We start from the raw sequence: 25131 nt of genomic DNA on the forward strand, positions 1-25131 counted from the left end.
CATCTCTCATGGAATGCAATTGTGTAGTTCAATCAGTGATTGGACTTCCAGCAGCTCAGCATCTGTCTCCTGCTCTGCTCTCGCTGATTATGCAGAGATGTACTTACAGTTAAACAGTACGAACACATTAGAATCTTTCTGGAGGAATCTGTGTGTGGGTGGCTGATGGACAGGTTCTTTCTCTCCATCACAATCTTGCGCTCTGAGGAGGACAAAGAGAAGAATTTTGGCTGCCGCTCGTAGCTGTAGTTTTGACTGCTATCCACCCCCCCCCCGCTACACATACACACACACAGCACACACACAGAGCCACACCTGTGCTAGGCTCCACAGCGTCTCTTTCCCTTTGACAGCACACAGCTGCTCTGTTAATTAACCACAAGGGTTCATGAGTGAGGTTAATTAAGCAGCGTGTCATCACATTCCCATAAAGAATAGGCTTTTGGGTGGCTCTCCCTCTTCCTCTTCCATTTTCCTTCTTCACTTCAACCTTGTATTAGGATGTATTGCCTGGTGAAATGCTAGAGATGTAAGGTATTAGGTATTAACCTAACAAGTGAACAAAGATTGAACCACACAAAAAAATTCCAAGTGGACACTGTCATTTGAAGACATTTTAATAATAAATAATGTGGTAAAAATGACAATATTTTTTTTTTATCCCCGTTTATAACATACTCAGTAATGACATAACATGGCTGACATCATGAACATAGTTGCAATTCTTTAAAACATGGCAAACTCCAAACAAATGTCAGGTGTCCTCAGCGAACAATGTTTTACACATTTTGTAGATGTACCAAAAGCTTGGCCTAGATGTAGCCATAAAGAACCTAAACCCAACATGCTTTTCCATTGCCAAGCAGCATGATTTTCAAGTCCCAGTCTTTTGTCACCAGTTGTCCTCTTTCTGTAATAGAGTCCTTCTTTAGGGTAAGTATTAATGTCACTTTCCTCTGCCCTCTGTCTTGCTGGGAAACAATGGTGGATGTGTCACTGTGTACTGGTTGCTCATGGAGAAAATGCTATCCATCATCAGGCATGGAGAAATCCATTTTCCAGGATGTATCCATCAACGTTCCCTACTGATGGGGAGACTCCTACTAATGGGGCTTCCTCACCCTTCCCTATTGATACAATGTATCCGTCAGCTTGTCTACTGTCTCTCTCACTTCCTCATAAGTGCAATTTTAGACATGAGAGCATAGTCCGATTAACAGAGTAGTTTGTGTCATAATAAAGTTTGAGTCCAAATGAACACTGTGGTTCGAATGAAACCTAAACTAGACAGGAGAGTTAAGTTCCCATCCCAACCCCTAACAGAAACAGAATATTAAGACACATAACACCGGTTCAATCGTGTATATAGACATATATTGTGTCATTGTTCCTCTTGTATGACGAAAGGTCATAGATAACAATAGTTTAAAATAAAGTTAAGTGATTGTGCTTTTGAAACCAAAGTAGAACAAATAATGCACATTGACAAGACCAACATCAATAACAAAACAATAACAGTGCATTACAAAAATACATTGAAAACAAATGTAAAATTCCCATTGAATTTTTGTGGCAGTAAAATTAACAAACAATTTACAAGATGGATAGTGATGTCCAAATATTAATTACAGGGGCAACAGACATGTACCACATCAGGTGGTCCAAGACAAGGTATCTGTATACACTGACAAGGCAAATGGAAGCCAGTTCTCTAGCAACAAGTCAAGTAAACAATGATCTAATGGTGCTTCATACCAGTGAGTTAACAGACTCAAACGCGATTGCACCTTTTTTCTCACTTTCTTTTTTCCTGGAAGATGGACATCTAATGAGAAATTGTAATAAGAAAAACAAATATTCAACATTGTTCTGTTTTTTTTGTTCTGTATGATATGAAAAGTAATTTACATAATAGTCACTGAATTGTGATGTCAGATCCCCTTTCCTTTTCTTCTCCCATGATCCTCAGCTCTCCAGAAGCTGTAGACTCAAGACACAAGTTTATACTATAACCCCTTGAATAATGGCCATAAAAAGAAGATCATAGACATACTAGATTTTCAACTCATGGAAACTAGTAAATGGACACTTTTATGAGTATCTTATTCTCACCTCTAGCTCCTCTTCCTGGGTCTGGAAGCCTGTGATGCTGGGCAGTGTGTCTGTGGGGTTCCTGCGGGCCCCATCTCTCCTCCGTCCCCCTGAGCCCCGGGAGGACATGGAGCTGGAGGAGCTCTGAGCCTGGCTCTGGCCCTGCACCGAGGGGAAGGAGGGCCTGCTGTACGGGGGGATGTCCTCAGAACCTGAGACAGAGAGAGATGGTGGTTGGTTAAACACATTCTACTTAGTTTGTGCTGGATAAACTCCATTGTGATGAATCATCTAGTTTTCAAGGGGATTTATTTTGACATGTAGGAACCACATACAAGCATAATGTTATAAAGCTCATATTTGTACTTTGTTCCAACACACAAACCACATTGGAAGTACACTACATTGCAGTAAGTACCTGGTGGCTGACGGGCTTTGCTGCTCCCCTTGCCTCCCTGTGGAGTCCTGTTCTTGTCCTGGCCCTCCCGTCTCTCTACAGAGCCCTCTCTGGTCCTCTGGCCTCCTGCACTCCCTCTCCGGCCCCGACCCTCCCCAGAGCCAATCCTCGGGAGCGTAGCACCTCTGACCTCATAGCCACACCGCGACAAGTGACTAGGGGACTTCAAGGGCATGCATGAGTCTGAGGAGAGAAGGACACAGACATGGAAATTGGAACTTTATTCACCAAGGCCATTTACCAAGTACTGTATAGCTAGAGAAGTCAATGTGAGAGCTGTTCCATGCAGTGACCCATATCTCAGACCCAGTCCCTTACCGTCTGTGAAGTCGTTCCTCTTCTGGTGACCTTGGTGGCCAACCTGGGCCTGGTGCTGCTTGTGCCTCTTGGGCGGTCTCTTCTGCATCACTGCAGAGCTCATGTTACTGTCTGTGGACAGTGGGCTGCTGGGACGCTGGTGCCTTCGCCCTGAGGTAACAGACAAACAGTCAGTCCATGAAAGTTTTATCTAAGAAGGCATATCTGTGCATTTTATTCGTGATATTTTCCCCTAACCCAGTTTCCTGCCCCTCTCTCCTCCTCACCTGCTGGTCCTGTGTCCTCCGGGAACCTGGCCATGCGTAGGCCTGCTGTGTAGTCTCCAGTGTTGGCCACAGCCTGGGCGAAGTCTGCGTCTGTGAAGAAGGATCCGTCTGAGGAGCTGACGGCGCTGGAGCGTCCTGATGAGCCGTTGTCCTCCTCGGAGGCCGAGCCCCAGCCGTTAATCATGGAGCCCGTCACGGAACTCTCCAGATCTCCCGTGCTGGAGGCCGGCGTCTGCTCCAGCCCCCGGAGGTGCAGCCTGCGTGGGGAACGGTGGTGGCGCAGTTGCTGGTGGGGCTGGTGATTATTTTGGTGCTGGTGGTAGTGACTCTGGGCAATGTCTGCATCCATCTCATCCCCTGCCTCTTCTTCACCCTCCTCCCCCTCTTCCTCCTGGCCGTCAGTATCCAGTTCCAGGGGGCTGGAGATGTAGCCGTAGGTGTGTGGGGGGGAGAGGGGGAGCGGGGAAGGAGGGGGGCTGGCCACGTGTTGTCTAAGAAGGGAAAAAGGGAAAGGATCAAAGCATTGATTAATGCAAATGGCTGACGGTTGTAGCTGGGATGAGTGAGATGCAGTGTGAGTTGGGCTCATACCTGTGGTGGTCTGTTCCATTGTGTAGGCCGTTCTGCTGGTCTCCCTGGGGGGAGGGGGTGAGAGTTGCTGTAGACTGGTGACTGTAGGACAGACCCTCAGGGGATGAGGCTGCCCCTCTGACAGGGGGGGTGGGACATCTATCCTTCCCCTCCTCCGCCTCCTCTTCCTCCATCTCATCCGGATGCAAGTACATCCGCGAGGGAAGCATTGGGCATAGGGCATCTGGGTTAAAGCTTTTTTCCATGGGCAGGGTATATTCGTCACAGCTCCGGCTTGGTGGGGGGTTGGCAGGGGAAGGGAGCAGAGGTTCACCCCGGGTCACTGTGTTCGTTTTGGGCAGTTTGGGGGTGCGAGTTCCCTTCTTATGACTTTGGCTCCCTGCAGAGGCAATCGAACAAACTCTTAGAACATACTGCAGAACAAATACTTATTTGTCCTATTGCTATGATCCGGTTAATCAGTGTCTCACCAGAGGTGCTGTTGCTGCCCCTGTCAGAGCTGTGGAGGGAGCCTCCTGTGTTGTGTTCGTGGGCCTGGTTGTACGGGACGGTGCCTTGCAGAGGCCCATCTCCTCTATAGTGGTCTGAAGACACAGCAGGTACAGAGAGAAAGAGACAGAGTTAAACAGATATGTAGACTACACATAGTAACACAAACTGAAGTAACTTCCCAAATACCCTCCCTCCCACCACTGCTACGCTATGTCCAATCCTCTCACCTTTATTGAGCCTGTTGCTCTGCTCCATGATGTTGTACTGCATATGTGCTTTCTGCAGCTGGGACGGGGGCTGGTTCCAACAGCGTATATCAGCGGCCCCTGCCACGGTCCCTGCAGCTCCAGCCTTGTTAAGGATGCTAGACTGGATGAGCTGGGTGGTGGCGTAGGGGGTGGGCTCGTAGGGGGTGGGCGGCCCTGCCCCGGGGCCCATGTAGCACAAGCTGGGGTTATTGAAGGTCTTAAGCTCATTGAGTTTGTTGGAGAGGTCCACGTCGCTGTACACGGCCTGTTCAGACCCCAATAGACCCCCCTGCTGGTTCTCCAACTGGCTGCCATAGTTGGCGATGCAGTCAGCTGAAGAGAGGAGACCACATGGGGTTAGGGTTAGAGACACTTTACCTATTCATTAATTCTTCATTAACCCTTCACACAGGAAGTCACATAACACCATTAATTATCATGTTGAAGCCATGTTTCATTTCCATGATAACCCTCATTGCTTATTTGATTTGCATTATATATCCATACTTTAAGTTCCATTGCTGGGGCCTGACCACTATCACCCCCAGAGGAGGTCTGTAGCTTTAACGGTACTGACCTGGGCGGCTGTAGGTGGTCATGTTGCTGTCGCTGGTGCCGTTTCCAGTGTTGCAGCAGTTGATGCTGCAGTCTTTGTGGTTGGCACAGGCGTTGGGCCAGGAGTCTGGCAGCCACGGCTGGTTCACACTCTCACCCATGTTCAGCAGCCCGGGTCTGAACCAGAAGCATGCAACCAGAACCATTATCACACAGAACAAACAGGGTTTCAGTCAGGGATGTGCATGGGAGTTTCTGTCCTCTGTCATTTTTCAGACAGGGGGAGACCTCCCTCTGGTGGTTCGAGTAGGGAATACACTGCTCTTGCTTTTACCACTTTCCCTCCTGCATTTCTGAACACCATCATAAGTGCCCTATATAGACAGTGGGGAAATCATATCCAGTCAAGTGTACACATAAAACCACACCCCTTACCTCCCAGCACTGCAGACAGACTCTCCTCCTCTCTGATAGTTCACTAATTTAAAGAAAGAGAACAAATGTGAGAAACACAAGAAAGCAACCTGCACGACAAATGAAAGAGGGAATCCAGGTTGGTGTGACCTGTCTGTCACTCTGTACTCATACAGCTGTCCTTAGGTCAGTCTGACTCATCACATCTGATAGACACATTCTGTCATGAGTCACACTCTGCACGCACGCACACACACACACGCACGCATGCGTGTACGTGCGTGCGCACGCACACACATATCAACACACACCTGGGGCACTTGGCATTGAGAGGTGTACATGTAGAAAAACAAAATCAGTGTCAGAGTGTTAAACATGATATCTTGACCCTGAGGCACACTTCACAATGACTGATAACCCTTCAGTTCAGACACATCCTCTTCACTGGAGGGTGAGTCATTTCAACCACATGATTAGATACACTTTACTACTTCTACGGTCACTGTGTGAAGGACAAGTAGGAACATGGGACTGTGTTTATGCTTTGTATGGCACTAACTGCCTCTCTACTTGTCACAAAGCACAGTGACTCAGCAGCACTCTAAACTGTCTTCACCACAACCACAGGACAGGCCAACTGGTGGCCATGTTCAAATCAATCATCAAATCAAATTTATTTATATAGCCCTTCGTACATCAGCTGATATCTCAAAGTGCTGTACAGAAACCCAGCCTAAAACCCCAAACAGCAAGCAATGCAGGTGAAGAAGCACGGTGGCTAGGAAAAACTCCCTAGAAAGGCCAAAACCTAGGAAGAAACCTAGAGAGGAACCAGGCTATGTGGGTGTCATTGTCTATGCCTGGTCTAAGAGGGTGGGATAGGGATGGGCTAATGACCTCTTTAGGAGCTGTCTGCCCCCTGATTCACCTTATGTCAGAACATACCTTTCTGTAGCCCTGAACGCACCTCCCTCCGTGAGATTTTGAATTTTACATAATTGGTTTGTGGATGTGAGGCCACCAAAGATAAACACTAGTTCCATTAGCTGTTTGTGTATTGGAACAGATTGTTTGTGAGTGCTGGGAGGAACTGAGAACATAGAGAGATAACTGTGTTTGTGTACAGGCATCTCTGAATCATAGGGGCTTCAAGGTCAGAACACATACCGGTAAATAACAAATACATGTTTACAGCTGAACACATTCCTTCATACATACCTGTAGGAGTGAAGGTGAAAGATGGAACTGCAGGAACAAACCCAACCCAAACAGAGGAGGAGTGAATAAAAATAAAAGGAGGTGGGAGAGAAAGAGAGAAGGTTCATTTATTGATTGCAAAATAGACATTTCGTAAGCCTGTGAAAAAAGCCCCACAAAAACTGACAGACATATTGACGCATGCACGCACGCACACTCAAACACACACACACACAGAGTCAGATGAGGCTCCCTGTCCTCCATCAATCAGGAACATGTGGCCTTATGGGTAATGGAGGTCACCTGTGGTCAGACGGAAGGAGATAACAGAGATAGCAGAACACGTGTCATATTACCTGGGTGACAGGCTTGTCCCTACTCTAACTGTGCCTCACCGGGGAGAGGCGGCGGGCAGCGCCCTGGAAATGAGCCCTAAATGTCAGCGTTTGAATGTCAGCGTATTCTGGGATGTGCCGGCTCATCGTCACTACCCTTTGAGGTCTTCGAGTCAGGAGAGAAGACCAAACCCGTTTTATTTCATTTCTCGATATGAGATATGGTTATCAGGCTCCTTACTTTGAGGATAAAAGCAGCTGACACTAGGCAAGTCACATTATGGGCTACTGGAGAAAAACACACCTTAATGTAAAAGCATTGGTTTAATGCATGTTAACATTAGAAGCCTCCTCCCTAAGTTTATTTTATTCACTGCTTTAGCACACTCCGCAAACTCGGATGTCCTAGCCATGTCTGAATCCTGGCTTAGGATGCCACCAAAAATCCTGAAATGTCCATCCCTAACTATAACATTTTCCTACAAGATAGAACTGCCAAAGGGGAGGAAGTTGCAATCTACTGCAGAGATAGCCTGCAGAGTTCTGTAATACTATCCAGGTCTGTGCCCAAACAATTCGAGGTTCTACTTTTAAAAATCCACCTTTCAGAAACAAGTCTCTCACCGTTGCCGCTTGCTATAGACCCCCCTCAGCCCCCAGCTGTGCCCTGGACACCATATGTGAATTGATCGTCCCCCATCTATCTTCAGAGTTTGTACTGTTAGGTGACCTAAACTGGGACATGCTTAACACCCGGGCCATCCTACAATCTAATCTAGATGCCCTCAATCAACCAAAATCAGTAACCATGGGCACCCTGTAAGATATCATCCTGACCAACTTACCCTCTAAATACACCTCCAACCAGGATCTCAGCAATCACTGCCTCATTGTATGCGTGCATAATGGGTCCGCGGTCAAACGACCACCCCTCATCACTGTCAAAGTTCCTAAAACACTTCAGCGAGCAGGCCTGTCTAATCGACCTGGCCCGGGTATTCTGGAAGGATATTGACCTCATCCTGTCAGTAGAGGATGCCTGGTTGCTCTTCAAAAGTTTCCTCTCCATCTTAAATAAGCATGCCCCATTTAAAAAATGTAGAACTAAGAACAGATATAGCCCTTGGTTCACCCCAGACTTGCCTGCCCTTGATAGGAACAAAAACATCCTGTAGCATTCTGCATTAGCATCGAATAGCCCCCGCGACTTTTCAGGGAAGTCAGGAACCAATATACTCAATCAGTTAGAAAAGATAAGGCTAGCTTTTTCAAACATAAATTTGCATCCTGTAGCCCTAATTCCCCCCCAAATTTTGACACTGTAAAGTCCATGGAGAATAAGAGCACCTTCCTCCCAGCTGGCCACTGCACCGAGGATAGAAAGCACTGTCACCACCGATAAATCTACGATAATCAATCATTTCAATAAGCATTTTTCCACAGCTGGCCATGCTTTCCACCTAGCTACCCCTACCCCGGCCAACATCTCAGCACCCCCTGCAGCAACTTGCCCAAACCCCAACCCCCCTGCTTCTCCTTCACCCAAATCCAGACAGCTGATGTTCTGAAAGAAATGTGAAAACTGGATTCCTACATTTCAGCCGGTCTAGACAATCTGGACACTCTCTTTCTAAAATGATCCTCCAAAATTGTTGCAACCCCATTACTAGCCTGTTCAACCTCTCTTTCGTATCGTCTGAGATCCCCAAAGATTGGAAAGCTGCCGCGGTCATCCCTCTCTTTACACTCTAGACCCAAACTGTTTTAGACCTATATCCATCCTGACCTTCTAAAATCTTAGAATGCCAAGTTAACAAACAGATCACCGACCATTTCGAATACCACCGTACCTTCTCCACTATGTAATCTGGTTTCCGAGCTGGTAATGGGTGCACCTCAGCCATGCTCAAGGTCCTAAACAATATCATAACCGCCATCGATAAAAGACAGTACTGTGCAGCTGTCTTCAACGACCTGGCCAAGGCTTCGACTCTATCCATCCCCACATTCTTATCGGCAGACTCAACAGCCTTGGTTTCTCAAATGACTGCCTCGCCTGGTTCAACAACTACTTCTCAGATAGAGTTCAGTGTGTCAAATCGGAGGGCCTGTTGTTCGGACCTCTTGCAGTCTCTATGGGGGTCCACAGGGTTCAATTCTCAGGCCAACTCTTTTCTCTGTATATATCAATGACGTCGCTCTTGTTGCTCGTGATTCTTTGATCCACCTCTATGCAGACGAGCCCATTCTGTAAACATCTGGCCCTTCTTTGGACACTGTGCTAACAAGCCTCCAAACGAGATCAACACCATACAACACTCCTTCCGTGTCCTCCAACTGCTCTAAAATGCTAGTAAAACTAAGTGCATGCTCTTCAACCGATTGCTGCCAGCACCCACCCGCCCGAATGGCATCACTACTCTGTAAGGTTCTGACCTAGAATATGTGGACAACTACAAATACCTAGGTGTCTCATTAAACTGTAAACTCTCCTTCCAGACTCGCATTAAGCATCTCCAATCCAAAATTTAATCTAGAATCAGCTTCATATATCCCAACAAAGCCCTCTATCTCATGCCGCCAAACATACCCTCGTAAAACTGACTATCCTACCGATCCTTGACTTCGGCAATGTCATTTACAAAATGGCCCCCAACACTATTCTCAGCAAACTGGATGTAGTCTATCACAGTCCCATCCGTTTTATCACCAAAGCCCCGTATAACATCCACCAATGTGACTTGTATGCTCTTGTTGGCTGGCCCTCACTATACAGTGGGGCAAAAAAGTATTTAGTCAGCCACCAATTATGCAACTTCTCCCACTTAAAAAGATGAGAGAGGCCTGTAATTTTCATCATAGGTACACTTCAACTATGACAGACAAAATGAGAAAAAAAATCCAGAAAATCACATTGTAGGATTTTTAATGAATTTATTTGCAAATTATGGTGGAAAATAAGTATTTGGTCACCTACAAACAAGCAAGATTTCTGGCTCTCACAGACCTGTAACTTCTTCTTTAAGAGGCTCCTTTTTCCTCCACTCGTTACCTGTATTAATGGCACCTGTTTGAACTTGTTATCAGTATAAAAGACACCTGTCCACAAAAGTCACACTCCAAACTCCACTATGGCCAAGACCAAAGAGCTGTCAAAGGACACCAGAAACAAAATTGTAGACCTGCACCAGGCTGGGAAGACTGAATCTGCAATAGGTAAGCAGCTTGGTTTGAAGAAATCAACTGTGGGAGCAATTATTAGGAAATGGAAGACATACAAGACCACTGATAATCTCCCTCGATCTGGGGCTCCATACAAGATCTCACCCCGTGGGGTCAAAATGATCACAAGAACGGTGAGCAAAAATCCCAGAACCACACAGGGGGACCTAGTGAATGACCTGCAGAGAGCTGGAACCAAAGTAACAAAGCCTACCATCAGTAACACACTATGCCGCCAGGGACTCAAATCCTGCAGTGCCAGACGTGTCCCCCTGCTTAAGCCAGTACATGTCCAGGCCCGTCTGAAGTTTGCTAGAGAGCATTTGGATGATCCAGAAGAAGATTGGGAGAATGTCATATGGTCAGATGAAACCAAACTATAACTTTTTGGTAAAAACTCAACTCGTCGTGTTTGCAGGACAAAGAATGCTGAGTTGCATCCAAAGAACACCATACCTACTGTGAAGCATGGGGGTGGAAACATCATGCTTTGGAGCTGTTTTTCTGCAAAGGGACCAGGACGACTGATCCGTGTAAAGGAAAGAATGAATGGGGCCATATGTATCGTGAGATTTTGAGTGTAAACCTCCTTCCATCAGCAAGAGTATTGAAGATTAAACATGTCTGGGTCTTTCAGCATGACAATGATCCCAAATACACCGCCCGGGCAATGAAGGAGTGGCTTCGTAAGAAGCATTTCAAGGTCCTGGAGTGGCCTAGCCAGTCTCCAGATCTCAACCCCATAGAACATCTTTGGAGGGAGTTGAAAGTCCGTGTTGCCCAGCAACAGCCCCAAAACATCACTGCTCTAGAGGAGATCTGCATGGAGGAATGGGCTAAAATACCAGCAACAGTGTGTTGAAACCTTGTGAAGACTTACAGAAAATGTTTGACCTCTGTCATTGCCAACAAAGGGTATATAACAAAAATATTGAGATAAACTTTTGTTATTGATCAAATACTTATTTTCCACCATAATTTGCAAATAAAATCATTAAAAATCGTACAATGTGATTTTCTGCATTTTTTCTTCTCATTTTGTCTGTCATAGTTGAAGTGTACCTATGATGAAAATTACAGGCCTTTCTCATCTTTTTAAGTTGGAGAACTTGCACAATTGGTGGCTGACTAAATACTTTTTTGCCCCACTGTATATCCATCGCCAAATCCACTGGCTCCAGGTCATCTGCAAGTCTTTGCTAGGTAAAGCTCCGCCTTATCTCAGCTCACTGGTCACCATAGCAACATCCACCCATAGCACGCGCTCCAGCAGGTATACTGCACATGTCATCCCCAAAGCCAATACTTCCTTTGGCCGCCTTTCCTTCCAGTTCTCTGCTGCCAATGACTGGAATGAATTGCAAAAATCTCTGAAGCTGTCAGGGCAGTTTACCGATCACTGTACCTGTACACAGCCAATCAGTAAATAGCACACCCGACTACCTCATCCCCATATTATTACTTACCCTCTTGCTCTTTTGCACCCCATTATCTCTACTTTCAAAACATCATCTGCACATCTATCAATCCAGTATTAATGCTAAATTGTAATTATTTTCACCTATTTATTGCCTAACTCACTACTGTTCTACATTTGCACACACTGTACATAGATTTTTCTATTTTTCTTTTATTTTGTGTTATTGAATGTACGTTTGCTTATGTGTAACTCTGTGTTGTTGTTTTTGTCGCACTGCTTTGCTTTATATTGGACAGGTCGCAGTTGTAAATGAAGACTTGTTCTCAACTGGCCTACCTGGTTAAATAAAGGTGAAATAAAAATTAATTACAAAAATGTGATTGAAGTGAATAAATGCAATTACCCTGGTGACACAGAGGACAGTGTCCCATCTCTAACATATGTGTCAGAGGGCTTAGGTTGCCAGTGTTCAGCTGAATGATCGTAACACTAACCTAATGTCCTCCCTCTATCCACCTCCCCACATCTAATTACTATCACCATCCCAGTCTCTTCTCATCTCCCTCCAATCTCTACTCAACAAAATATTAGCTGGGTGTGATCAACATTTGATACTCTACTTACTTAATAAATTATCCTATTTTCCCTAAGCCTAACCCTAAACTTACAAAATGTCCCCAGTTGGTCAAATTTCTGTTTGTTTACTTTTCTTGATCCCCACAAGTATAGTTAAACATGTCCACTGATATATACACCCAAAGCCACATCCACTACGGACCTTTGCGTATGCCGGCGTAGCTGCTGCTGAGGCCACTCCTCTTCTTGTGGTGGCGGTAGAGCCACACACTGAACACCATGAGGACCACCCAGCAGGTAGCACCGATGCCCGCGATGAACGCCGGCTGTTTGACCACGTCTGAGATCTGAGACAATGTGTCCTGGTCCTCACGACTGTCCATCATCTGACCTGTAGAGTCTGGGGGAGGAAGAGGAGGAGAGAAGATTGACACGAAGGACGTGTATATAGTATCCTCCATCATAGAAAATTGACAGGGAAGAATTGAGGCGGATCCTGAAGGACAAACATAAATCCTTCAAAACATTAACGTTCAACTGATGGGCAGGAGTCTGAGATGGAAAACAATATTACAGAGTGGAGACAGGAGAGTCAGCTGAAAGGAGATATCTCTAAATACATCTGGTCACATAATCTGTCATGGAAAATGTTCTCATTCTCTGCTCATCAGAGTGCTAGGCCAAGAGGTGAACTGGAGTGAATGGACTTCATCATGTAACTCGAAAAGCTTTATATTGGTAATGTGAAAAGGCTGGAATGTACTAAGACGATGGAGAGGTGGAAAACCGAGTTGATAATGTCTGTGCTTTTTGTCACATATAGTGAACCTGAGACTAGGGCAGGAGAGGCTGAATGCAAATAATTTAACTAAAGGCATTGTGAAATGACTCAGAGACATATTCATGTTGGGACATTAGATAGACACCTGTACATACACCTTGACATTTGTCATGGTGAGAACTGACACAGTGTGCAAATCACACAGACCATCTATCACATGGCTATAACTGAAAATACCTTAGACGGGTAGCGATTTAACTGGTGTTGACCTGAAGCTTGTGAATCGACAGACATAGATAATGGATTAACACTGTTAATTGACCTCTTCTTTTCTTGGTTCTGAGATCAGATAACATTCTTAATGTATTTTTACATGCTCTTAACTTAAGGGAGACTATCAATGTGTTACAGTTGAGCAGCTCACCAAGTTGAAAGAAGGTGACATCACTCTTGACCCCTGGGCCAGCACCGTTGCTAGCGGCGACCTCCACACTGTAGCGTATCCCTGGCGCCAGGCTGGGGATTAGCACAGAGAAGGTGGAGCCATCTACAGTCCGGTTGACGTGGTAACGGCTCTCATTGCCCAGGCACCAGATCTGTAGAGGATAGGTTGAAAGAAGGAGTGTGATGGTGAGAGTCAGTGGATTTTTTTTCAGTAAATGCAAACACTGTATTTGATATGACATATCAACATTAGCCCATGACAGTGCCTCACATCAATGTGCTTAGTCCACCTCCGCTGAAGAAACTAAAAACACACAAACCCAAGGAAGTGAGAGGGATAAAGTGGGAGGCTTGAGATTCTGCTCCATACCTCTCTCTGTTTGTTCCCCTCTTTCCTTCAGCAGAAAATCAAACCCTCTCTCCATCTTACCTTGTACTCCTGTACCATTCCGTTCTGTTCCTCCTCAGGAGGCGGTTGCCAAGCGACCAGGATGGCGGTCCCATTGGCATCACTCTTCGTGATGGTAACACCTCGGGGGGCTCCACTGGGAGCTGAGATGGGAACAAACCGTCAGACAGATGCACACGATGACATCAAAGACACCCACTCTCATTTGATCCTGTACATGTCACAGCTCCCGTCAGCGTCTGCCATGTCTCTTACTGAACATTAAAGGACATTTAGTGACAATTCAGATAACATGCAACTGCTTCACCTGCAGTAGTCAGATTATTCTCAATACAATAGGCGCAAGACTACTGTTACTGAACAGTATGATCATAAAGAGCTAATGAACAGCATGTGGAATAAATACAGATTAATATTGTAGAAGTTTTAAATTGTAAGGGTATGGAACTAGAGTGAATAGCCACAGATGTCAGTTCAACGCATAGTTTTGATTTACATTTGGTTGAGTTGTCAACTTTTATTTATTTGATTTTTATCTTTATTTAACTAGGCAAGTCAGTTAAGAACAAATTCTTATTTTCAATGACGGCCTAGGAGCAGTGGGTTAACTGCCTGTTCAGGGGCAGAACGACAGATTTGTACCTTGTCAGCTCAGGGATTTGAACTAACGTGCATTCTCCCTGAAATCAACAAAACATTTTACCATGTCATTGGATTTAGGTTAAAAGTTGGGTAAAAAAAGATGAAATGTAGTTACGTTGATTACTTTTTACAAATATAATCTGTTTTCCAGGTTGATTCAATGTCCTCACATGTATTTTATTGGTTGAAATGATGTGGAAACAATGTTGATTCAACCAGTTTTTGCCCAGTGGGTACTTTGTATGGATGTTGTGATAATTGGTAGTATTTGTAAGATGAGAAGATAAAATAAAAAAAGTGTATACACAATGTTTTCTTTGACAAGCTGGGGCACTGAATGTTCCACATATCTATCTATCTAGCCTAGCCCACTAGATGTTCTTGCAATTATCTGCCTAAGGGTATGAAACCCACATGAAGCCACAGGTCCATGTTGCAAGTTTGTCACCAGTATAATACAGGAATTGACTGAGCTGATGTTGTGATGAATGGTATGTTGTTCGAGCTCTAGTAATGCCTGGAGGCTTTGTGTGCTGTGCCACGGTGGTGGTGGTGGTGGTGGTGCTAGTCACCTGATGAAAGCAATTCAAGTGAATCAGTAGCGCGTTGGCCTCAGGAGCTTAGTCATCGCCTAGTTAAAGATAATGAAAGCAGGCATGTCTGTTGTCTCGGGCTGGCTGGTGCTCTACGCATGAACTCAGAAAACAATTAGCAGCGCAATTTGTCTGCACAGCTGCTGCTACACACTCATCTATACAGAATACAGACACACGTCAGCTTTAAACAATGTGAAACTCTCAAACCTCACCAATGTTGATTACTATGCAACAACCATACAGTAACACCCACAACAATTTACACACTTTATTTGGATAGTACAGATTTTCCATCGGTAAAAGCTCTGTAGATAGTATGACCAACTATCTGTTGATAAGCAACTGCTTGCTAAGGTTACGGTTAGGTTAGAATAAGGGTAATGGTTAAGGTTTGGGCTAGGGTAAAGGGTTAGGATAAGGGCAGTAGAGGCTTCTGAGGGGAGGACGGCTCATAATAATGGGCGGAACAGAGTAAATGGAATGGCATCAAACACATGCATTTGATACCATACCACCTATTCCACTCTAGCCATTACCACGAGCCCGTCCTCCCCAATTAAGGTGCCACCAACCTCGTGTGGATAAGGTTTTAGGTTAGGGTTAGAACTGGGGTTAGTAGAGAGTTGAAATATTACTGATTGTCTGTAGATAGTCTGTAGAGCATCTACAGATGGACTATCCAAATAATGTGTTACCGAGATGTGTTATGGTTTCTCAGAAATCACATTCATTTATTTCTACATGTGAAAGGTTGATTTTGTCAACCACTTCCCTGGACTACTAAAACTCTCACAAAACAACCTACTCCATTCTAATACTATAACTCATGTATTTAATCTCCACTCAGACTTCCCATCACTACCCTCTTTAACAGAAGCCCTTGACCCCTGATCCCTGACCCCTGGCCTCTGCCTCTCACCTTCCTCAGGAGTCCTGGCCACCTTCACTTCGCTGTCCGCTCCCTGGAACTCATCAAAGAAGGGACGCACTTTGAACTCGTAGGTGACCCCCTTCTTCAGCTGAGGCACCACAGCACCGTCCTCTCCAGGGTTCCGCACCTCGAACACGCCCCACTGCCCCCCCGGCTGGCCCAGCTCCGCAGACGCCCTGTACATCACCTTGTAACCCTGGATGTATGGAGACTGCTGCTCCACCTAGTGGCAAAAAGGGGGAACAGATTTGAGGGTTTCTTAGAAGGCATCTAAAACACAACATCATTTTATAAGCAGTGTTATGACCATGTGTTCTCACTTTGAACTTTGGAACACATTCTAACGCCAGAAAAAGGAACCCTACTGTAAATTAGTCTATTAAATTGCTACAACATTTTGGTTGCCATAGCCGCTGATATTTAATATTATAGTTCCAACCAAAACGATTTCATAGTAAGCCCTGGGATCTATGACACAAGTGTCAAAGAGCCATTACAACAGCAGGAAATGGTACAGCTATCTCAGATGTTGGGCCAGTGTGTCACATGATGAAATAAAAAAACAATACACATTATAAAACCATAACTCTCCTGCCGCTTTTGTTGGGCTGTTAACCATATAATGAACATCCTCCAGGAGAAGTCTTTAGTTCTGTGCTATGTTGCCCCCCAAGCCCACAGGGAGAGCTTAGGTTACACCCCCTGTCATCTTCCAGAGCTCAGAGAAACCACAGCATGAGGTCATCACCAAGCACCAGTTTCCTGAGAGCCTGGGACTGGTTAGGACACTGCCAGGAGGGCACTTCTAACCAGCACGCAAAGAAACATGGGCCTCAGAGTTAGGTATCGTAGATATGGCTAAGGAAGCTAGGACTTCATAAGAACTTTATGAATGACTGGGCCCAATACATTTTACTTGACAATGGCCCATAACAAAGTGTTCTCACCTATTTTAAAGGGGATCATGTTAATTTGTACTGTCCAGTGGCCCTATTAATAATATTCGGTCCAAGTATGCGGAAAGCTCAAAAACTCCCCAGGCAGCCAAGTTCCACAGACGATGGCCATGGGGAAGCCTTCTCCCTGTCAGTCTGGCTTTGGGCCTGCTCAGCTAAACTATTTACATTGTGTCTCTGTTTAGTACTGCACCCCTGACATGTGCTCATTCATCACTGAGCCCCTTGGCCCTTCCTGGGGAAGAGAGGGAGAAAGGCCTCACAACATATACAAGTCCTCTTTCATAGACCAGGATCAAAACTCACTCTGTCAGCACAGGTGGTCTTGATTAGGCCATTGGTACACATCCTATCCACAGCTCCACACAACTGGCTATACAGCACAGTCTATGCTCTATGCCTACAGACTCAACTATATGTTCTGTAGTACATTATTTCTCAATGAATCAAATTATATTTGTATAGCATATTGTGAATATCAGGCGGTCTTCATTAGACCATCGGTCCATATCCTACCAGAGGTTGAAACAGGTTCAGGGAACAGAACCGAAAACCGCAAAATAACAATCAGAACCGGGAATGAAAGTGATCTATACTGTTCTGGAACAGAACAGTTTAGGGAATCTTTTTATAGTCTCACAAAAAACAAAGTGCCTATGCAAAACCTTCACTCAGTCACTCATAAACTTTTTCCAGTGTCTGACTGCTAACTGAAAATCCTTATGTGTGTGTACGTAGGTGACCCCCTTCTTCTAGGCTACCTGCCCCTCCCCCTCCAAAGCACAGGCTACTGTAGCCTGTTGATGTTAAAAGCGTGATTCAGAAATTAGGGAGAGAGATTTTTTATTAGAGAAGAATGGATTAACTTTTTCAATGCTACTTAAGGATACTTTAGTTATCATCTTTCACATTGTAAGTCCAAAAATGTAAGACGTAAAAAAATATATATTTATATTTCAGAGGTTTAAAAAGGAACAGAAAGGAACAACATAAACCACCACTTTTTTTGGGATTGGAACTGGTTCAGAACTTGACTTTGCTGGTCGGAAAATTAGAACGGAATGAAAAAAATGCTGGTTCTGTTCAGAATGAAACGATTGGAAAATAATTTAGGTTCCAACCCCTGCATCCTACCCACAGCTCTACACAGCTGGTTATACAGCACATTCTATGCTCTCTGCTCTATGCCTAAACTTTGTGTTCTGAAGTACATTATTTCTCAATCAAATTAGCCTATTGTGAATATCAGTTATAGCCACGCAAGCACAGAACGGTTTAGGGCAGGGGTGGGCAAACTTTTTGGCTCGAGGGCCACATCGGGATTTTGAAATTTAATGGAAGGCCACATTTTATGGGGGACCAATTGTTAAAATCAATTTGCGGGGGCCTCCTGAGTGGCACAGCAGTCTAAGGCACTGCATCGCAGTGCTTGAGGCATCACTACAGATCCGGGTTTGATCCCAGGCTGTGTCACATGGGCTGGGAAACCCATGAGGTGGCGCACAATTGGCCCAGCTTCGTCTGGGTTAGGAGACGGCTTGACAGGCCGAGATTTCCTTGTCCCATTGCGCTCTAGGCTTGGCTGGGTCGTGTCATGAGCACGCACGGCTCTCGAGTCCGTGCGGGAGTTGCAGCAATGGGACAATTGAATACCATGAAATTGGGGAGAAAAAAGGGGTTAAAAAAAATACAAATATTAGATGTATATTTTTTTATGTCTCACGGGCTAGATTGAAGTTCCCGCGTGCCGTACTTTGCCCCCCTTGGTGTAGGGAGACCAACAGACCATGCAGTCTAAGAAGCTGGTAGTAATCATTCACAATCAGCTGACACAGACAGACACTAGGGTAACTTTTCCTTAGGATGGTCAGTATCTGCAGACGGCCCAGGCCCAGTTAGGTCGAGGGTCAGGGTTCTACTCACCGTCCACTGCACCCTGACAGAAGAGGAAGAAAGGATGGTGGGGTTGTGGAGATGGATCACCACATCCCCCAGCTCCCTCTGGATCTGACGATGGTCTACCCCCTGGCTGGTGGGAGGGGTGTCTGAATGGGGACACAGAGAGAGTTAGCTCACTCAGACACTCACTTTGCCCTTGCCAAGCCAGCTGGTTACAATATGAGGACCACTAAGTCTCAGTGTCTCTGACACCAGCTAAATATGACTCTATCATCAGGTAAAGCTTGTAGAGGAGAGGGTTATCTCACCTTGTGTCCTGACTGCATCAGTGATGGGGCTGGGGTCACTGAGGCCGTAGGCGTTGGCTGCTCTCACCAGAAACAGGTAAACTGCACCTGGCTTGAGGTTCTTCAGGACAAAGGTCTCCATCTTCACGTGGTCAGCCAGAGTCACCCAGCTACTCCCCGACGCGTGACTACACAGATGGAGGAACAATGGTCAATCATTCACAACAGACAAGGTCTTAAAAATGAGTGCATACACAGCGCATGCATATATATACAGCCCTGAACACACATAATAGACTCACATCTCGGCCCTGCTAGACTTACCTGAATACCTCGATGACATAGGAGATGGGCGTGGACGCAGCGTTTGGGTTGGATTTCCTAGACTTACCTGAATACTTCGATGACAATGGAGATGGGCGTGGCCCCAGCGTTTGGGTTGGAATTCCTAGACTTACCTGAATGCTTCGATGACATAGGAGGTGGGCGTGGCCCCAGCATTTGGGTTGGATTTCCAGGACAGAGTGACTGAGGTGCGGCTCACGTCAGTCACGTCAGGCTTGGATGGGCCGCTGGGGATCAGGTTAGGGTCTGTGGGTCGACCTGGCTGGACTACTACTCCGAACTCTGCCACACACGAAACAGAGAGGTCAGAGTGGCAATCAAACAATCAAATAAATACCCATTTACTCACAGCAATGACTCCAGAGAGTGAAAGATACAGCTGAAAAGATCATTATGATATCCATAACCTACCTTCCACCTCCAGGTAAGCCCTCCAGGATGCCTCTCCACTGGGGCTGGACGCCACGCATGTGTAGACGCCTGTATCTCCAAGCTGAGGAGCAGAGACACAGAGACAGTCTAAGAGTGTGTTCATTTGGTGGTGTCTGAGTGGTGGTCTATGAGTGTATGTTGGTGGTGGTGTTACGCTGCCCCCTACCTTAGCGTAGCGGATCTGCAGGGCTCCTGTGTCTATCTGGGTGATGCGGGCCTCCTCGGGGGACACCATCGCCCCGTCTTTCTTCCAGTGAACTGTTGGTGTGGGGGTCCCTGTTGCATGGCAACCCAGGACCACTGTGCTCTCCACAGGTACCGTATGATTGGACGGGCCCTGTCGGATCACGGGAGGTGGGCGGTCCGACACCACTATTCAAAAGAGAGCGGGAGAATGTACTGTTTAATACCAGTTATACTGTGAGAGTAAATAGTTCTCTATCACCCCTTCAAATAGAGAGATAAATAAAAAATATATAGAAGAGATTGGAAGGGGAGAAAAATCAAGGGCAGATGTGATGTGAGAGATATTGAGGGAAATTGATATGAGGAGAACACAATAGGAGTGATCGGTTGGGGCAGTGGAGGGAATAGAAATCAGATTATCCCAATGCCCAGAGCAACTGGCTAATCACTGGGAAGTAGCAGGAACAGTAGGAGCTGGCAATAGCCAGAGCACCACAGACCAACTAATAACAAATCCCATTTAGACAGCAGTCACGCAGCCATCACTCTCACATTTCACAACATTGTGGAAATAGGGGGGGAAAAGCTCTCCAAAATCAGAGGCAGAGGGAAAAATAATGGTAACACCTTGAAAACCGCCAGAGGTAATGGCAGCAAGTTATTTCCATACAAATACACCTCGCAAACAGGGAGGGAGGAGGGGGAAGGGAGAGGGGAGAGACAGGTAGGCCTATTCACTTGAAGGAAATATAAAGGATAGCAGAGTGAGAAGTCCTACTTGGATTAAACATGCTACATCCTTGTTTCATTTCCATTAAGTGTAATTGAGTGTCGGTGACTCTTATTTGTCCGGTGCGACACCTTGGCAACTGCAGAAAGCTTTATCATCACCATATGATTACCGGTACCCAGAACCAATAGCTACCACTGCTGAAGTCACCTTTATGCACAGACAATGCTTGACGCCTGTACCAGCCTCAGGCAATTATGTGAATTAACATAATATATGTACATAGTGAAGACACACACACACATGCGCACGCATGCTCACACTCAAGTCAGTTTATTATAACCAAGTAGACTTTGCTGGTGGGGATGGTTGCTGTAATTACAGTTGTAGGCCTTTGAGCCAGACTCACCATTTTAATTCAGTTTTTAATAACTGATGCAATTATCAGGATTATTATCATTCGGATCACCAGCATGACATTAGGGAGGAGAACGAAAGGTGTCTGTGTTTAAATATGTGTGTGTGTGTGTGTGTGTGTGTGTGTGAAAAAATGTGTGTGTGTGAAAATGTGAGTATGTGTGTGTGGGTTTTGGGGGAGGGTTCAGTTTGTAAGGAGGGGATGGGCAGTCTATATGCACTGTGTCACCATGGGAACAGGGGGTTTGGAGTCCAAACGCCTACAGCTGAGGGTTCCTGAATTCACTCCAACAACAATTAGTAACAGTAAGAAACAATGAACCATAGAGGACACATCATCTCAGCAGTCTACAGGAAAGGCTGATCTGCCATGCATCCAGTCAGCAAAGCAGCAAGTAGCTATTCCACTACACAGTGGGGATTTTTTTAGTCATGACATTGGAGGCCACAGATTCTGTATTTTCCAATCATGGAGAGACAACTCAGCCAACCAGGCCAGTGGAGTCAACTTATGTAATGGAAGAGCTTTGGTCAGTTGATTAGAGGAAACCCTTCTCCCCTCCCCTCCCTCCCTCCCTCCCTCCCTCCCTCCCTCCCTCCCTCCCTCCCTCCCTCCCTCACTCACTATCAGTGACCTCCAGCAGGGCCTTGGTGATGACGGAGCCAGCGATGTTGAGGGCCTGACAGCTGTAGTACCCGGCGTCAGAGCGCTGGGCATCTGCGATGGTCAGACTGCCAGTCTGGGACACAGAGAGACGGCTGAAGGGCTGAGGGGGCTGGTAGGAGAATAGCAGGCTCTGGAGGACAGAGAGAAAGAGACAGAGGGGTCTTGAGACTGGAATTACATGTCTATGCTTGAGACATCCACTGGACATGGTGTTATCAATATCCTATATCCTACACTAGGATATGGATCAATAACTTAAACTCTATGCATCTACATTTATAAATTAGATGGACTAGATGGTATCTCACATTGCTGCCCTCCCTCTGCCAGAAGATAGCAGGTTGTGGGTTGCCAGTGGCCTCACACTGGAAGGTGACCGTTCTCCCCACTGCCACCACCTGGTTTCTGGGGCGCATGGCGAACGCTGGGGGCACTGCAGGGGTGGAGAGATGTGGCTTGGTTAACAGGACAAGCCATTGAAAAACTTTGCAAGCATTGCAATATAATAATATAATAAACAACTAAAATCTCATAGAAATAGGATGACATAATGATGATAACTTACCAGTGAAGACTACAAGAGAAGAGAAGAGAAGAGACACAAACACGGGAGATGAATAATGATGGCACATGCAATGGGAAAAGATTATCAGTCAATCATTAAACATTTTCAACACACACTTTGATGAATGAATACATGACTGAGTAAATGAATGGAACAAACAACAACCTGACACACAGTGGGGGCATGAGGCGCAGAAGCTCTGTTTGTGTGCTAGACTACTTCCCCGTCATTAATGGAGGATATGCGTGGTAGGGTGTGTTGACTGAGGCTGGTCTTCGGAGGAGTCGGCTTGTGTGTTTAATGAATGGGACCCCAGTGGGAGAATGCTTTAGTGTGTGTTTGACTGTAAATACATCTCCCTCCCTCTATCTAAATTCCTCAGCACTAGCAAAACACACGTATGTAGTTACTGTGGACATACACACTCTCACACATACACGCTCATTACAGCAATTTACCTTTTACTATTTTATCACTATTACACTACTAATAAAGATAAGTGGACGAGAAAGTCCGGAACACAGAGGGACACATGAGACCATAAAAAAGGACCAAACAGAGGGAGGAGAGAAAGGGAGGACACATACAGGAGAAAGCAGTGTGTTGTTGTTGTTGGATTTGGCTGTGGCCTCTGAACCGGGACTTGACGAATATGTGACCATGTACTTCATAAGAGCCGAGGTCCAGCTCCCAGCATGCCATGCTGTATGGTATAGGAAGTGGAGCGTCCTGCCTGAGTGTGTCGAGCTCAGACCAGACCCCCTCTACGTGCTACATACGCAGCCAGCTACAGGCTCCCACCATGTTTCATATACAGTAGTCGTATGTAATTATTTCCATTGACCAAATACTATGCCTCTGGAGAACGCCGTGTTTCCATCACTATGTTTGTCTGTGTAATATTTAGGACCCAGGATCTTGGAGGAAAACATTTCCTTGGCACATGCATGCACACACGCACACAGACACACACAAACACATAACTTTGTTGGAAGTGTTTGAAAGGTTTGGTGTCGTGCTTATAGGTCCACACTGAAAGCCAATGTGATGACCCCTGACATGTAGCTTGTGTTTTATGGAGCTATCTGGGGCCAGAGGCATGAAGTCCCCTGGCAGCCTTATGGGGGACTGGAGGTGGTGCTGAGGGGACACGTGAGCTCTTGTGTTTGGTCAGTTGAATGGGCCAGTAAAAGGTGAAGATAGAGTGTGTATGTGTATTTGCGTTGATGTGTACACAGTGTGTGCCTGTGTGTGTGTCGTGCATCTGTGTGCCCCAGTTTGTCGTGCATGTATGTGCCCCTGTATGTGCCCCTATGTGTACCCCTGTGTGAGCCCTCGTATGTGTGCCCCCATGTGTGTGCCCCTGTGTGTGTCCCTGTGTGTGTCCCTGTGTGTGCCCCTGTGTGTGTGCCCCTGTGTATGTTCGTGTGTGTGCCCCTGTGTGTGTGTCCCTGTGTGTGCCCCTGTGTGAGCCCCCATGTGTGTGTCCCTGTGTATGTCCCTGTGTGTGCCCCTGTGTGTGTGTCCCTGAGTGTGTGCCCCTGTGTGTGACACTGTGTGTGCACCCCTGTGTGTGCCCCTGTGCGTGTGCCCCTGTGTGTGTGACCCTGTGTGTGTGTGTATATATTACTATGTGTGCTCAGTAAGGCTGCTGGGACACAGCGTTCCCAACCCTTGAAGACTCATTGGACCTGTTGACTCAAAGGTGTGAAAAGCCTTGCATGTGAGTGTTGGGTTGAGTTACAATGCCAGCCAGTCCTGTTTGGACAGAGTTACAATCCCCCAGTAAACACATAAACCTGAGGGAAAAGAAAGGGAGATGGATTCTACGACTGCTCCATTTGCTGGATTAAGTAAAACAGACACTCGGAGACTCTGGGTGTCGAGCTAGGACTATAGAGCCTTATTGACTGAGAGCTTAATATCTCTGTGAAGGCTGTGGCACACTGTGAGTCTTACTGGAGATAAACAGTGATATGCATGGAGAGAGAGAGAGAGAGAAAGACAGAAAGGGAAAGAGATGGGGGTGAATGATTGAATGAATGAATGAATGAGGCAGAATAGCCGTAGTGTGAACAGAAAAGGGTGAGAAATGAAGACATGACTGAGGAGGAAATACATTAAAATGCTACAAGATGATCTGGAGTGTTGGCACTAGTTAAAGTGTGATGGACGTCCTCAGTAAAAGTGTTAGATGATGGAAACTATGCTAAATAAATAAGAATAAATAAACAACAGAAAAACGGTTTAATTTTTAAATAACAGCTTAGCCTTGGTGTGTTGGGATTGAAAGCAGCTCGACTGGAGTGGGGATCCAATATGCTTTGATTTTCACTACTGATAACGTGGCCTGTCTGCACCAATAACACGGCCAGACTGTTTAAAGAGGAAACAAACCCTAAATCTCCTGCCTTCCCTGTGGATATGTTCAAACACAGCAAGCCCACTAGACTGTTTATGTTTGGGGCAGAAAACAGAGAAACCATGGAGCTATGTTTCATTTATGTCAGTAATTATCTTTTTGTTTTCTCATGATTTGGTTGGGTCTAATTGTGTTGCTGTCCTGGGGCACTGTGGGGTCTGTTTGTGTTTGAGAACAGAGCCCCAGGACAGGAATGCAATTAGATCCAACCAAACCAACCAAATCATGAGAAAACAAAAA

General features: G+C 45.8%; 1 protein-coding gene across 3 annotated transcripts in view; it reads right to left on the minus strand.

The window, feature by feature from the left end:
- Window positions 1–601: 601 nt before the first annotated feature.
- LOC110537230 (roundabout homolog 1) overlaps window positions 602–25131 on the minus strand; it is a 207148-nt gene continuing 182618 nt past the window's right edge. For 2 of the 3 annotated variants that reach the window (XM_090192051.1, XM_090192053.1), the window contains 22 exons: window positions 22213–22337; window positions 21863–22034; window positions 20071–20276; window positions 19884–19965; window positions 19586–19754; window positions 19149–19315; window positions 18865–18986; window positions 15974–16208; window positions 13838–13959; window positions 13388–13559; window positions 12385–12582; window positions 6651–6677; window positions 5454–5496; window positions 5041–5195; window positions 4443–4796; window positions 4194–4307; window positions 3724–4102; window positions 3133–3623; window positions 2867–3016; window positions 2510–2731; window positions 2113–2303; window positions 602–1980 (listed from right to left, as the gene is read on the minus strand). In XM_090192051.1, coding sequence (XP_090048177.1) covers window positions 1966–1980; window positions 2113–2303; window positions 2510–2731; window positions 2867–3016; window positions 3133–3623; window positions 3724–4102; window positions 4194–4307; window positions 4443–4796; window positions 5041–5195; window positions 5454–5496; window positions 6651–6677; window positions 12385–12582; window positions 13388–13559; window positions 13838–13959; window positions 15974–16208; window positions 18865–18986; window positions 19149–19315; window positions 19586–19754; window positions 19884–19965; window positions 20071–20276; window positions 21863–22034; window positions 22213–22337 — 3911 coding nt within the window. In that variant the 3' untranslated portion in view covers window positions 602–1965. Of the gene's footprint in view, window positions 1988–2112; window positions 2304–2509; window positions 2732–2866; window positions 3017–3132; window positions 3624–3723; window positions 4103–4193; window positions 4308–4442; window positions 4797–5040; window positions 5196–5453; window positions 5497–6650; window positions 6678–12384; window positions 12583–13387; window positions 13560–13837; window positions 13960–15973; window positions 16209–18864; window positions 18987–19148; window positions 19316–19585; window positions 19755–19883; window positions 19966–20070; window positions 20277–21862; window positions 22035–22212; window positions 22338–25131 lie in introns of all 3 variants that reach the window. The other variant, XM_090192052.1, reaches the window with a different exon arrangement.

This window comes from Oncorhynchus mykiss, chromosome 12 (assembly GCF_057628025.1).
Source record: "Oncorhynchus mykiss isolate SJ-2025 chromosome 12, ASM5762802v1, whole genome shotgun sequence".
Lineage (NCBI taxonomy): Eukaryota > Metazoa > Chordata > Actinopteri > Salmoniformes > Salmonidae > Oncorhynchus > Oncorhynchus mykiss.